This window comes from Microtus ochrogaster, chromosome 8 (assembly GCF_000317375.1).
Source record: "Microtus ochrogaster isolate Prairie Vole_2 chromosome 8, MicOch1.0, whole genome shotgun sequence".
Taxonomy (NCBI): Eukaryota; Metazoa; Chordata; class Mammalia; order Rodentia; family Cricetidae; genus Microtus; species Microtus ochrogaster.
In genome coordinates this window covers 58,170,066-58,181,874 of record NC_022015.1, presented here as the reverse complement: position 1 = coordinate 58,181,874, position 11,809 = coordinate 58,170,066, and the positions used below count along the sequence as shown (strand labels likewise).

Sequence of the window (11,809 nt, the reverse complement as noted above, 5' to 3'; positions counted from 1 at the left end):
TACAGTAGCTCTGGCTGGTCTCGAACATGTAGCAATCCTCCTGCCTCAATTTCATGAGTGTGGGGATTGCAGACTCATCAGACTTAGCTGGAAGAAGTCTAAGGTTTGTGAGAGAAGTCTTTGCAGGTCAAAGTTCAAGGTACACACGGGGTTGGTCTCTGTTCAGCTGGGAAAAGTTACAGATCTCAGAGGGAAGCCTGGGCCAGGCCCTTCGGATGGTTTCCTGGAGTCTGGCTCATCTAGCTGATGCCTGAAATTCAGAACTGGCTGGGTCACTGCTCTGCAAAGAAGTATGGACAACTCCATAGCAAGAATAGAAGACGGAGCTTGGGAGGTGGCATGAGATTGTTTTCACAGATGTTAATAGTTAATACTTTGTTATACAGAGCATTTTTCACTCTGAATGGTATCCAGCCGGTTCCGTAGGTCAGGACTGAGGATATATTCCCAATAAATATTTGTGAAAGGGTTGAATATTTCCCACAGACACAACCAAAGGAGAAGTAATCTTTAAAAAAATAAATGTAGAAAGGGACCGAGAATTCAGAAGAGAAAACTGACATTCTGTAAATTGACCTCCCCAGGAGACGGGATTGATGGGCCCTGTGGTGTGTTCGTGTGTTCTCTTTTCTTGTTGCATTTGTGTGCAGCTGGACAGTTGTTATTAGATGCTTTGTTTTCTCATTTGTTGTGAGCATGTTCATACACTATCAAGTCTCAGACTTAATTTCAGGAAGATTGCACAATTAATTTAACCTTTGCCCTTGGTTATTAGCTATTGATTCTTTTTCGGTGCCAGAAACGGAATCTGCATGCTAAGCTAGCACTGTGCCCCAGAGCGGGGTCTCCAGACCCCTGTTGACTGGGCATCTGTGTTGTTAGCCATTTTCTGATGTAATAAATACCGCCGGGTACCTGAACAGTTGGCTGCAGCTTTGCTTACTTTCCTTTGGGTAAATTCCCAGGGTGGCGTTTCTAGGAACTCACCATCGTTTCACGGAAGTGCTGCTTTGTAACATCCGACTATATAATCTGAAATGCGTTTGGTGGCGGTGGGAGGATCTGGTCCTTCCAGCAGTAATCACTTCACCCTTACCCATTTTCGGACCTAGACCCCTTCCTCGCTCTGTTAGATTGAAATACACGCTGTGGATAGTATTCATTAAAGCAAAAAGGTACATGTGAGAAAAACTGCTCAAGAGAGACAGTCATGGCTCCGGAAACACGAGGTGACCTGGTGAGACCCCCGCGCACCAGCCAGGACAGCGAACTCGGAAGGTTTGGGGCTGAGACTTACACCGTTGCTGTAATCCTCTCATTCCTTTCCCGAGAAAACTGAGTGCCACAGACGTTGGAGAATTCCCTCAGTGATAAACAGCCTTTCTGTACTCACCTGGGCAGCACCACGGATCCAGGTTGCTAGGATACAGAATCCATTAGTACAGGGCCAAGACAAGGGTGAGATTCCCATTCATGAACTAACCTCAAATAAAAATAAGCAGCCTTTTCTGGGGTCCCAGGGTGGAAACCCAGGCCCACAATGCAGTTCTTCCCAAACTGAGGTTCATGAAGTCATTTTAGATAGACTTATTTATTTATTTCAAGGTGTATTTGCAAAAAAGAACTTAACTACTGTGAACATTTTAGCTGATTTAAAACGTGTGTGGTTTAAAGCACACAGTAATGATTCAGATGTGGCAGGCATTGTAAGGTAAGACATTGAGTATGTGAGTGGTATTGTCTGGCCTGGCTCACTGATGGGTGCTTCATCTCTGGTGCCCGGCTAGAGGGCTGACCCTTTAAATCTCATCTGCTATCATCTGTATGTTGGGAGACTCTAACTCAGTAGAGAATCTCAGGCCCCCAAGTGTCCACATGGCCAAGCATCGTTGTGTAGACCCATGAAACATACTGTGCATAACTAGACTTAGACTGATGGTAGAACGGGTTATTTTTATAATGGTGATTTGGAATAGTCAATACATTTACATGGTTTGGCATGCCAAAACAAAACAAAAAACATCTGAACGAATATTTAGCAATGAGAGCCTTGTGAGGTATTTCACCCACACATGACTTGACGCTAGCCTGTCTTCCTTAGTGTTTTTGTTGTCTGTGAGTGGGAGAATGGGTCCATAAGGTATAGGGCCTTCAGCAGTCAACAGTGAGCTTTCTAGAAGTGTTTCATACCCGCCCCCCGCCCCCCACAGCATTGCCTCATTTGAGCTGATTCCCTGGCACCCAACTTCAGCATTTAAAGTGTGTACCACTGCCATGTAACTTCAGCATTTAAAACATGTGCATGTAAAATCCAGTGCCCTTAGTATGTCATAGAGTTGGCTGTCACCACAACAGGTTTCAGAACATTTTTATTACCCACAAAAAAAAACCCTTATACCTATGAGTCACTCCCATCCGCACCCACCCCACCCAGGCTTCTGGCAACACGACTATATCTTTCAAATCTCATGTTTGGGGCACGTCCCAGAAATGAAATGGTGTCTGTGGGCTTTTCTTTATGGCTTCTTTTACTTAGCGTATTATTTTTCTTAATTGTATTTATCTCACTTAGAGTGTAGTGTACTTGTGTATGTGTGTGCCATGGTCTGTGTGTGGAGGTCAGAGGACAACATGGGAGTGGGTGGACTGTCACTTGCTGTCATGTGGGTCCAGGAATCCAGCTCAGGGTGTAAGGCTCAGTGGCAAGCTTCTTTGACCTCTGAGCTGTGCCTGCTGGTTTGAGACTGTCTCACTGTGTTGCCCAGGCTAGATGTATGAACTCCGTGCTCAAGTGACCTTCTTATCTCAGCCTCCTGGGTAGCTGAAACTCAGGGTGCACTGTACCCAGCTTGACCTAGACTTTTTTTTTTTCTCTGTGTAGCTTTGGAGCCTGTTGTGGAACTAGCTCTTGTAGACCAAGCTGCCAGGCTGGCCTTGAACTCACAGAGATCTGCCTGCCTCTGCCTCCCGAGTGCTGGGATCAAAGGCATGTGCCACCACTGCCCAGCTTGACTTGGGCTTTTAAAGATCCCCTCATGCTATAATATTAGGACTTGGTTACTTTTTATTGTATTATATGGATGTTTTAGGTTTTGTTTAGTTGATACTTGAATTAGCTTCCTTTCCCCCATTATTTTGTATCTAAGTAATTCAGAGCAATCTTAAAAAAGACATTGGTTTAGGATTGTAAACTGCTCAATTGTTGGTGCTTTTCCATTTTCGTATACAAAACAAAGGCTTTTCTGTTGATGCTCTCATGCATAAGTGTTGTTGTATTTTGTTCTCATTTGTTCCCCACAACACACTGCCTGAATTCATAGATTAATTATTTAATAAAACACTGTAGCTAGGAGCTCGGAAGAATCCTCACCCTCGTCTGTGTCCACATGCCGATCCATCTACCCAGAGAGCTGCGGGCCCATTAGGCATGCGTACGGAGTGTGGGGATTTAGTCACTGAAGGTGCTCACAGCCAGGGTGTGGGTTTGGGGTCAGGCGGGCACACAGATGTGTGTATTAGTCATAGACGCTGCCGTAATAGCACACCACAGACTGGTGGCTCAGGTGGCAGAACTGTTCTTGGAGCCTAGAGGTCCAAGATCAAGCCCCTAGAAGGGCTGGTTTTCTGGTGTGGCTTGCCGTTCTGGCAGGTAACCAGTCACCTTCTCACTTTGTGGCCTTTCTTCTGTGCCCAGGCATTCCCGCTGTCACCCCCTCAGTGTTTACAGTTTCAGTCAGATTGAGGCCCAACCCCTATGACCTCACTCAACCTCAATTACCATCTTAAAAGTAAATGTGGTGTAAATATAGTCACAGTAGGGTTTAGGTTAGGGTTTTAGTATATGGACTTGGGACTGCGCAGTCCATAGCAGGATTAGACAGGTGGCTTCAGTTACTGGGATCGGAGGTGCCAAGATCTGGTGGCTGCAGCTGGCAAGGGCTGTGTTGGGATATCCCATGCAGGTGAGCAGAAGAGCGAGCGGGTGCTTGAAGAAGAGGGAAACCACAGTGAGCACTTGCCCAGGACCCACTCCCAGAGAACTCACCCAGCATCGTCATCTCTTCATGAGGGTGGACTCCGGACCCAGACGCCTCTCACAGATTCACCTCTCAACAGTGTTTCTCTGGGCACCAGTCTTTATAATAAGTTCTGGCTCATGAGTGTCTGGCCACCCTAACACATATCTATCTTCTGATTTGCTTATTTTGGATAAGCCACATCCAAAACCTGGTGATGAGTCCGATGATCTATCAAAAGAAGGAGCAAGAAGCTTCTGCCAAAGCTAGGAGGTCTCCCGGTAGGGGTGTGTCCGGAGGGAAGAGGGCAAGCGGGGAAGGGAAGAGGAAGGATGAAGGCAGACAGCAAGGACCACGTGCATGCTAGGCAAGCGATGTGCCCCTGCCAGACCTGTGGAACTGGATTGAAATTCTGTCCCACGATGAGGAGGGAGCAGGAGACAGGTCTGGAAGAGGAAGCCTTTCCAGCTGTTTCGCTGGAGAGGGGCGAGGGCACAGAGTAGCTGGAGGGAGGGACGGTGGCTGAGGGAGATTTTTGGTGTTCAATGTTTTGTTTTAAAATGTAGTTCTTGTGAAATATTCAGTACCTGAAAGTTTTAACTCTGTAGGGTAGAAGAAGAATCAAGACTGTTCAGGGGCTGGAGAGACGACTCAGTCGGTAAGAGAACTGCTGTGTACTGGAGGACCAGGTTTGATTCCCAGCACCCACATGGCAGCTCACAACCATCTTTAACTCCACTCCCAGGGGATCTGATGCCTTCTTCTGGCTTTTTTGGGAACCAGACATATATGTAGACAAAAACACCCTCACACATCATTTTTAAAAAAGAAGTGGTCAAAAGAAACAAATGAAGTCTACATATATTAAGTACATGGGACTTTCCAACTGCTATTTTATTTAGTTACTTTTTTTTTTTTTTTTTTTTTTTTGTTTTTCGAGACAGGGTTTCTCTGTGGCTTTGGAGCCTGTCCTGGAACTAGCTCTGTAGACCAGGCTGGTCTCGAACTCACAGAGATCCGCCTGCCTCTGCCTCCCGAGTGCTGGGATTAAAGGCGTGCGCCACCATCGCCCGGCTTATTTAGTTACTTTTAAACATTCTTTTCTTTTTATTAGAGTGTGTGTGTGTGTGTGTGTGCGTGCATGTACATGCTGGTGCAGTGCCAATGGGGGCCAGAAGAGGACGTTGAATCCCCTGGAACTGGAGTTAGAGGTGTTTTTTTTTTTTGTTTTTGTTTTTTTTTGCCACTCAGTGTGGGTGCTGGGAACTAAACTCAGTACTCTGAAAGAGCAGCAGGTCAGCAGGTGCTCTGAACAGCAGATCCACACCTCCAGCCCCTCCAAAACTAATGAGTTTGGCAAACACTCTCGCAGAACCCAGTCTTCTCCTGGACATTGTAAATTTGGTGGTTTGCTTGTCCAATGGCAGCTTGTTTAGTAACGATAATCTCTTGGTTAGAATTCATGGGTTAGGTATTATCCACCTTTTTCTGTGGGATAAGGCCTCTCACTAGCCTGGAACCTGCCAAGTACCATAGGCTCTCTGGCCGGCAGACCCAGGGAGCCACCTGTTCTGCCGCCTCCCTGCCATATTCCAAGCCCACAGCAGCTTGTGTCTTATGCACATTCTGGTGACTGAACTGAGGTCCTCACACTTCCAAAGGAACATTTACTGACTGAGCTACCATTCTCTTTGATAGACTAGGTTGGGGCTGAATTTGGGGAAGTCTCAATGACTCGCTTCCCTTTGGTTGCTTGTTTTTAGACAGGGCACTCTGTAGCACAAACTGGCTTTAAGCCCGCGTAAGCACTTGGGGCTGGCCTTGAACTCGGCATCCTCCTTCCTATTGTTATTACAGGTGTGTGCCAATGTAAAGCATCACCTCTGCTTGTAGCAGAGAAGCTGTTGATGATAATGCACTGTCTTACGGGCCTGACATCTGGAAGTATCCTGTAGAAAACAAATCCTGAGATCTGGAATAGGATAAAGCAAATACACTTACCGCCTTTTCCCTCTACTGTAGAAATTGGTGTGTTGGCCAAGACTTTCATTGACCAAGGGAAACTCATCCCGGATGATGTCATGACACGGCTGGCCCTTCACGAGCTGAAAAACCTCACCCAGTGTAGCTGGTTGTTGGACGGTAAGTGCAAATACTCAGGGCCCAGAGTATCTCTGCCCCCTGAAGTAATGAGTTCCGTCAGAATGAGCATCTGGGACTGGGGACCATAATCAGGAGGGCAGTCAGTCACCTTTGAGACTAATTTTAAAATTTAATTAGTGAACTGATTAACTTGTTTTGAGACAAAGTCTTATGTATCCCTTACTGGCCTACAGTTTTCTCTGAGCTACAACTTTTGATCCTCTTGTCTTTGCCTCCCAGTTGCTAGGGTTACAGGAATGGGTGGTCAAGGATGATCGAACTCAGGGATGCCAGCATGCTAGGCCGGCATGCTACCAGCTGAGCTATATCCCAAGCCCAGGGGTCTGTTTTTTTATTTGAAAGGAAAGCAGGTGTGGGCAGCATGGTTTCTAGTCTGCTTTCGATGCAACTTTAGTTCCTTCCCCACGCTAAAGAATATCCTTTGACTTTTTAAACTTCTGTTGTTTGGCTTTTTGAGACAAGGTCTTGTGGTGTACCCCAGGCTGGCCTTGAACTTGTGAACCTCCTGTCTCACAATTCCAGGCATGCAGCACCACACCCAGCTGAGAATATTTTGTGCTAAGGATCTGCGTGAAAGCCAGTTAGACTGAAGAGCGACTTCCATTACGCTGTAGACTTTTCCCAGCCAGAGCCCTGGCAGAATCTCAGGGCAAGGTGGCTTGTACACTCTGCTTATGGGTGTAAGAAGGACACAACACACAAGACAGGCCTTTAAACATGGGACACTTGCCTTCAAGATCCAAGTTCTAATGCCATCTTGGAAGGGATATGCTAACTTCTCTTCTACTTAGCCCCGTCCTCCACCTTTACAACCAAGTCCTCAGTGCTGTTCGCTGAGCCCTGCAGCCCAGCTTGCTTTCGCCCAGCTTGCCATTGCCCGGCTTGCTAGCAGCCAGAGAAAGTGTCCTAATTCCTAACTGTAAAAAGATTCTAGAAGATTCAGAAAGGTGAGGTAGAGAATGAACAAAGGAAGAGGTGGGGTAGAATTCCTTACTCTGGTTTATTAGAGTTAGTATCAAGGAAAAAAAAAAAAACAACTTTTGCTTGCTTATAAGTCTGTCAGTATGTGCACAGAATCTTGAGGACTTAAATTTTTTTTTGAAACATGTATAGAAGGGCTTTGGTGTGTAGCCACCATGCTGAAGACAAGTGGCTGTGTATATCAGGCTGCGTATATTTATTAATGACATAAATGTTGATTGAGTACCTCCTAGGTACATAAAGCTGCTCTAGGCACTGAACCTAAACAAGAACAAAATCCTTGCCTTCATGGACAGTATATCTTCTCGTAGAAAAGTTTGGATGAGCCCAGATTCTGCGTTGCTGTGAGTGGAGAGCCATGCGAAGAGCAGGCGGATGCTTGCTTCCTGACAGGAAATATGGACACTTGAGTCAACGTTTTATTCCCAGGTTTCACGACGCCTTGCTTCTGTGAGATGCTGGGATTTAGAAGTCCTGGCGACAGGCAGCCTGTGCAGGTCTCTTTAGCTGAAGGAATGGGGCACGTGAAGGTTGAGCGTAGATGCTGCCCCGCACAGGGAAGTGGCACATTTCCCCAGAGACCTGCGCATGGCCGTCAGGGGAGCACATCTTGGGATTAGGCTCAAGACAGGGCAACAGCAGAAGGGCCTGGAATGTGGAATATGTGTTGTCATTTCTTTACTGTTGTCCTGTGGCCTTTTCCTTTAGAAAAACTAAAGCAGATAAAAATGTATAAGAGGAACAGAGTCCTCAGTGATCACCCCACTACACACACACAGCAACTACACTCTTTAATTCAAACAGGCATTCTCTCCAGTAATAATAATAATAAAAAAATCCACATTTATTTGGGCTTCTGGTTTCGGAGGTTTCAGTCCATGCTGCTGGCCATGCTGTTTTGGGGCCGTGTGGAAAGCGTGACTGAATTGAGGCTGTGCTCTTCACGGCGTCATTGGCTGTACCTATGGATTCTCGATCAGTGGTGCACAGCCATCTCCCAGTGATTGGGTCAGCCAACTGGGGATCAAGACTTCAACACATAAGCTTTTGAGGCATACAACTTATTATCCAAACTGTAGCATCCACACAGGGATGCGCGCTGTGGTGGCTGTTCTTGATTGTCAACTTGACTACATTTGGAATTAGCTGAAACCCAAGCAGCTGTGTACACCTGGGAGGGATTTTTTTTTCCCTTAAATCATTTAATGTGGGAAGACCCACCAGATCTTTTGAGGTTGGAAGATCCACCTTTAATCTGGGCCATGCCTTCTGCTGGCAGCCCGTGTAAAAGGCATGGAAGAAGGATTTTAAGGGTGTGGGATAATGGTGGAAGGAACTGGCTGCATTTATTGATATAGGCCCTCTGTGTGGAGATTCTAGGTTAAATATGGAAGCTCACACAGTTGAAACGGGTCCTAAAAGTTTGTTTGAAAGGTTGGCTGAAGTGTTTGAAAAGATGGCCTACTGAAAGTAGTTAGAGATGCTTGGTGTCCCTTGGCTTAGTGTTGATGAACGGATTTTAGGGCTCAGAGAAATTGCATTGTTAAGAGTGGGTACACTGTGTAAAACCTAATCCACAATGGGAAAGCCCGGAATACATCGTTATTAATCCTCTAAGACACAAAGTGGTGAGGGGGCACCAGCATATTTGAAGACCCTTGTGTCACCCCTTTCTTTGTGCCAGACCTTAGGGCTGGAGACGCTGCTTCTCTCATGGATGGATTAATGCAGTGGGTTTAGTTGGGCCCCAGAGTAGCAGGGGCCAGGTGGCAGTACTGAACCACCAAAGGCAAGGTGATCACAGTTATCTTAATGGAGAGCATAGGCAAAGCAATGTCCATAATGACCTGACCTGTAGTGGGCAGCACAGGCAAAGTGATTTTTCTGGTGGCATGACTCATATAGACTTTTGGTACTGGCTAATCAATCACAGCGTTTCCAGGCATGAAATCGATAAGAAGCCTACTGCCTTTTTGTTTGATCTGTGTATGTGGAAAAATTCTCAAGCAAATGAAAAATCTACATTAGATTGTGGCAAAAGGGAATCTTGGCCCATGAACCAATTTCCAGACTTGAGGCAGTTTGCAGACTCAGAGCCACTTGAATGAAAAAATGGGCCAAGTTCCCCTGAGGGAGGATCTTGACAAAACACAGATGAGTATTATTGTTAGCCTTTCTCCAGTTCTTCCCCCCAAGGGACCTGAGGCCTGTTACAAGGTTAACTGTATACTGGGAGAAAGGAAACAGTCAGGCATTCCAAGGTCTGTTGGATACTGGTTCTGAATTAACGCTGATTTGGGGAGATCCCAAATAACACGTGGCCCTCCAGTTAAAGAAGGGGCTTATGGAGGTGAGGTGATTAGTGGAGTTTTGACTGATGTCCAACTCAACAGTAGGTCCAGTGGGTTCCTGAATTCATCCTGCGGTTATTTCCCCGGTTCCAGAATATATAATTGGGACACGTGTACTTAGAAGTTAACAGAATTCTCACATTGGTTCCCACCCGTGGACTGAGGAATATTCTGGTTGGAAAGGGTGAACGAAGTCTTTGGAGTTGCCTCCGCCAGGGGAAATAGTGAATCAAAAACAGCATCACATCCCTGGAGGAACTGCAGGCATTAGTGCCACCACCAGGGACTTGAAGGATGCAGAGGCGGAGGCTCCTACCACATCTCCCTTTAACCCTTCTGTCTGGCCAGTGCAGAAGACAGATGGGCATGGAGAATGACAGTGGACTATCAAAAACTCAGCCAATAGTGACTCCAACTGCAGCTGTTGTACCAGATGTGGTGTCCTTACCTAAGCAGATCAACACATCATTTGGTACACGGTCTGCATCGATTGATCTAGAAAATGCCTTTTTCCTGGTATCTGTTCCTAAGGGCTCCTAGAAGACATTTGCTGAGGCCAGCAGTACCCGCCTTTACAGTTTTACCTCGAGGGTGTGTTAACTTTCCAGCCCTGTATCATAACTTAGAAGGTATCTTGATCAGATGTCTCTTCCATAAAATATCACACTGGTACACTATATTGATGACATGCTGATTGGACCAAGTGAGCAGAAGGTAGCAACCACTTTGAACTCGTTGGTAACATATGTGTATACCAGGGGATGGGAAATAAATCCAACCAAGATTCAACGGTCTTCTACCTCAGTGAATTCTTATGAGTCCAGTGGTGCGGGGCACACAGAGATATTCCTTCTAAGGTGAAGGATAAGTTATTGCACCTGGCCCCTCCCACCACCAAGAACGAAGCACAACATTTAGTGGGCCCATTTGGATTCAGGAGACAGAACATTCCCTACTTGGGTGTGTTACTCTGGCCCATATCCCAAGGGACTCAGAAAGCTGCTAGGTTTATGTGGGCCCTGGAGCAGGAGAAGGCTCTTCAACAAGTCCAGGCTGCTGTGCAGGCTGGTTTATCATAGGATCCAGCAGACCTGATGGTACTTGAGCTGTCGGTGGCAGATAGGGGTGCTGTTTGGAGCCTTTGGCAGGTGCCCTGATAGATGAATCACAGAAGATGCCTTTGAGTTTTGGAGCAAGGTTCTACCATCATTTGCAGACAACTTTTCTCCCTTTGAGAGACAGCTCTTGGCCTGCTATTGGGCTTTAGTGGAAATTGAACATTTGACCTGAACTGCCCATCGTGAGCTGGGTGTGATCTGACCCAGCAAGTCAGAAAGTAGGGTGTGCATATCAGCGATCCATTGTCAAATGGAAGTGGCATATATGTGACCAGGTCTGAGTAGGTCCTGAAGGCACAAGCAAGTTACATGGAGACGTTGCCTATGGTTTCTACTCCCATTACAGTGCCATCTTCTGCCAAGCATGCACTTGCAGCCTCATGTGGTGCTCCCTGTGACTGGGTGACTGAGGAAGAGAAGACCTGGTTTCCTGATGGTTCTGCACATTATACCAGCACCACTTCTTACAACCTGTTTTGGGACAACCCTGAAAGATACTGCCAAAGGGAAATCATCACAGCCCGCAGAACTTAGGGCAGTGCACATGGTCATACATTTTATTTGGAAGGCGTGGGCCAAACATGTGACTGTTCACTGATTTATGGGCTGTAGCCAGTGGGTTGGCTGGATGGTCAGGGCCCGGGAAGAGCATGATTGGAAGATTGATGAGAAAGACGTCTGGGGAAGATGTATGTAGAGAGATCTCCGCCAATGGGAGAAGGATGTGAAGATACTGGTGTCCCGTGTAAATGCTCATCAAGGGATGACTTCGGCAGAGGAAGAGCGCAGTAACCTAATATATAGGATGACCTATTCTGTGGACAGTCAGCCTCTTTGCCACACCTTCCCTATCATTGCCCAGTGACACATAAAGTGGCCATGGTGGCAGAAATGAAGGTTATGCATGGGTTCCACAAATGGACTGCTACTCACCAAGACTGCCCTGGCTACAGCTGGTACTGAGGGCCAGATCTGCCAACAGCAGAGACCAACAGAGCCTTCTGTGGAATGAGCTGTTATACTCTATTAGTCTCATTAAAGATATTACAATTGCATATCACCATAGAACCTTCACCTGGTGATGGATGGAGATAGAGACAGAGACCCACACTGGAGCACTGGACTGAGCTCTCAAGGTCCCAGTGAAGAGCAGAAGGAGGGAGAACCTGAGCAAAGAAGT

The 11,809-nt window shown here is 46.5% G+C and overlaps 1 protein-coding gene across 2 annotated transcripts in view; it reads left to right on the top strand.

Moving 5' to 3' along the window:
* Positions 1-11,809, top strand: part of Ak3 (adenylate kinase 3) — a 22,315-nt gene that overhangs the window by 2,932 nt on the left and 7,574 nt on the right. For both annotated transcript variants that reach the window (XM_013348077.2, XM_005352110.3), the window contains exon 2: positions 6,039-6,158. In XM_013348077.2, the coding sequence (XP_013203531.1) occupies positions 6,098-6,158 (61 nt within the window). In that variant the 5' untranslated portion in view covers positions 6,039-6,097. The remainder of the gene's footprint in view (positions 1-6,038; positions 6,159-11,809) is intronic.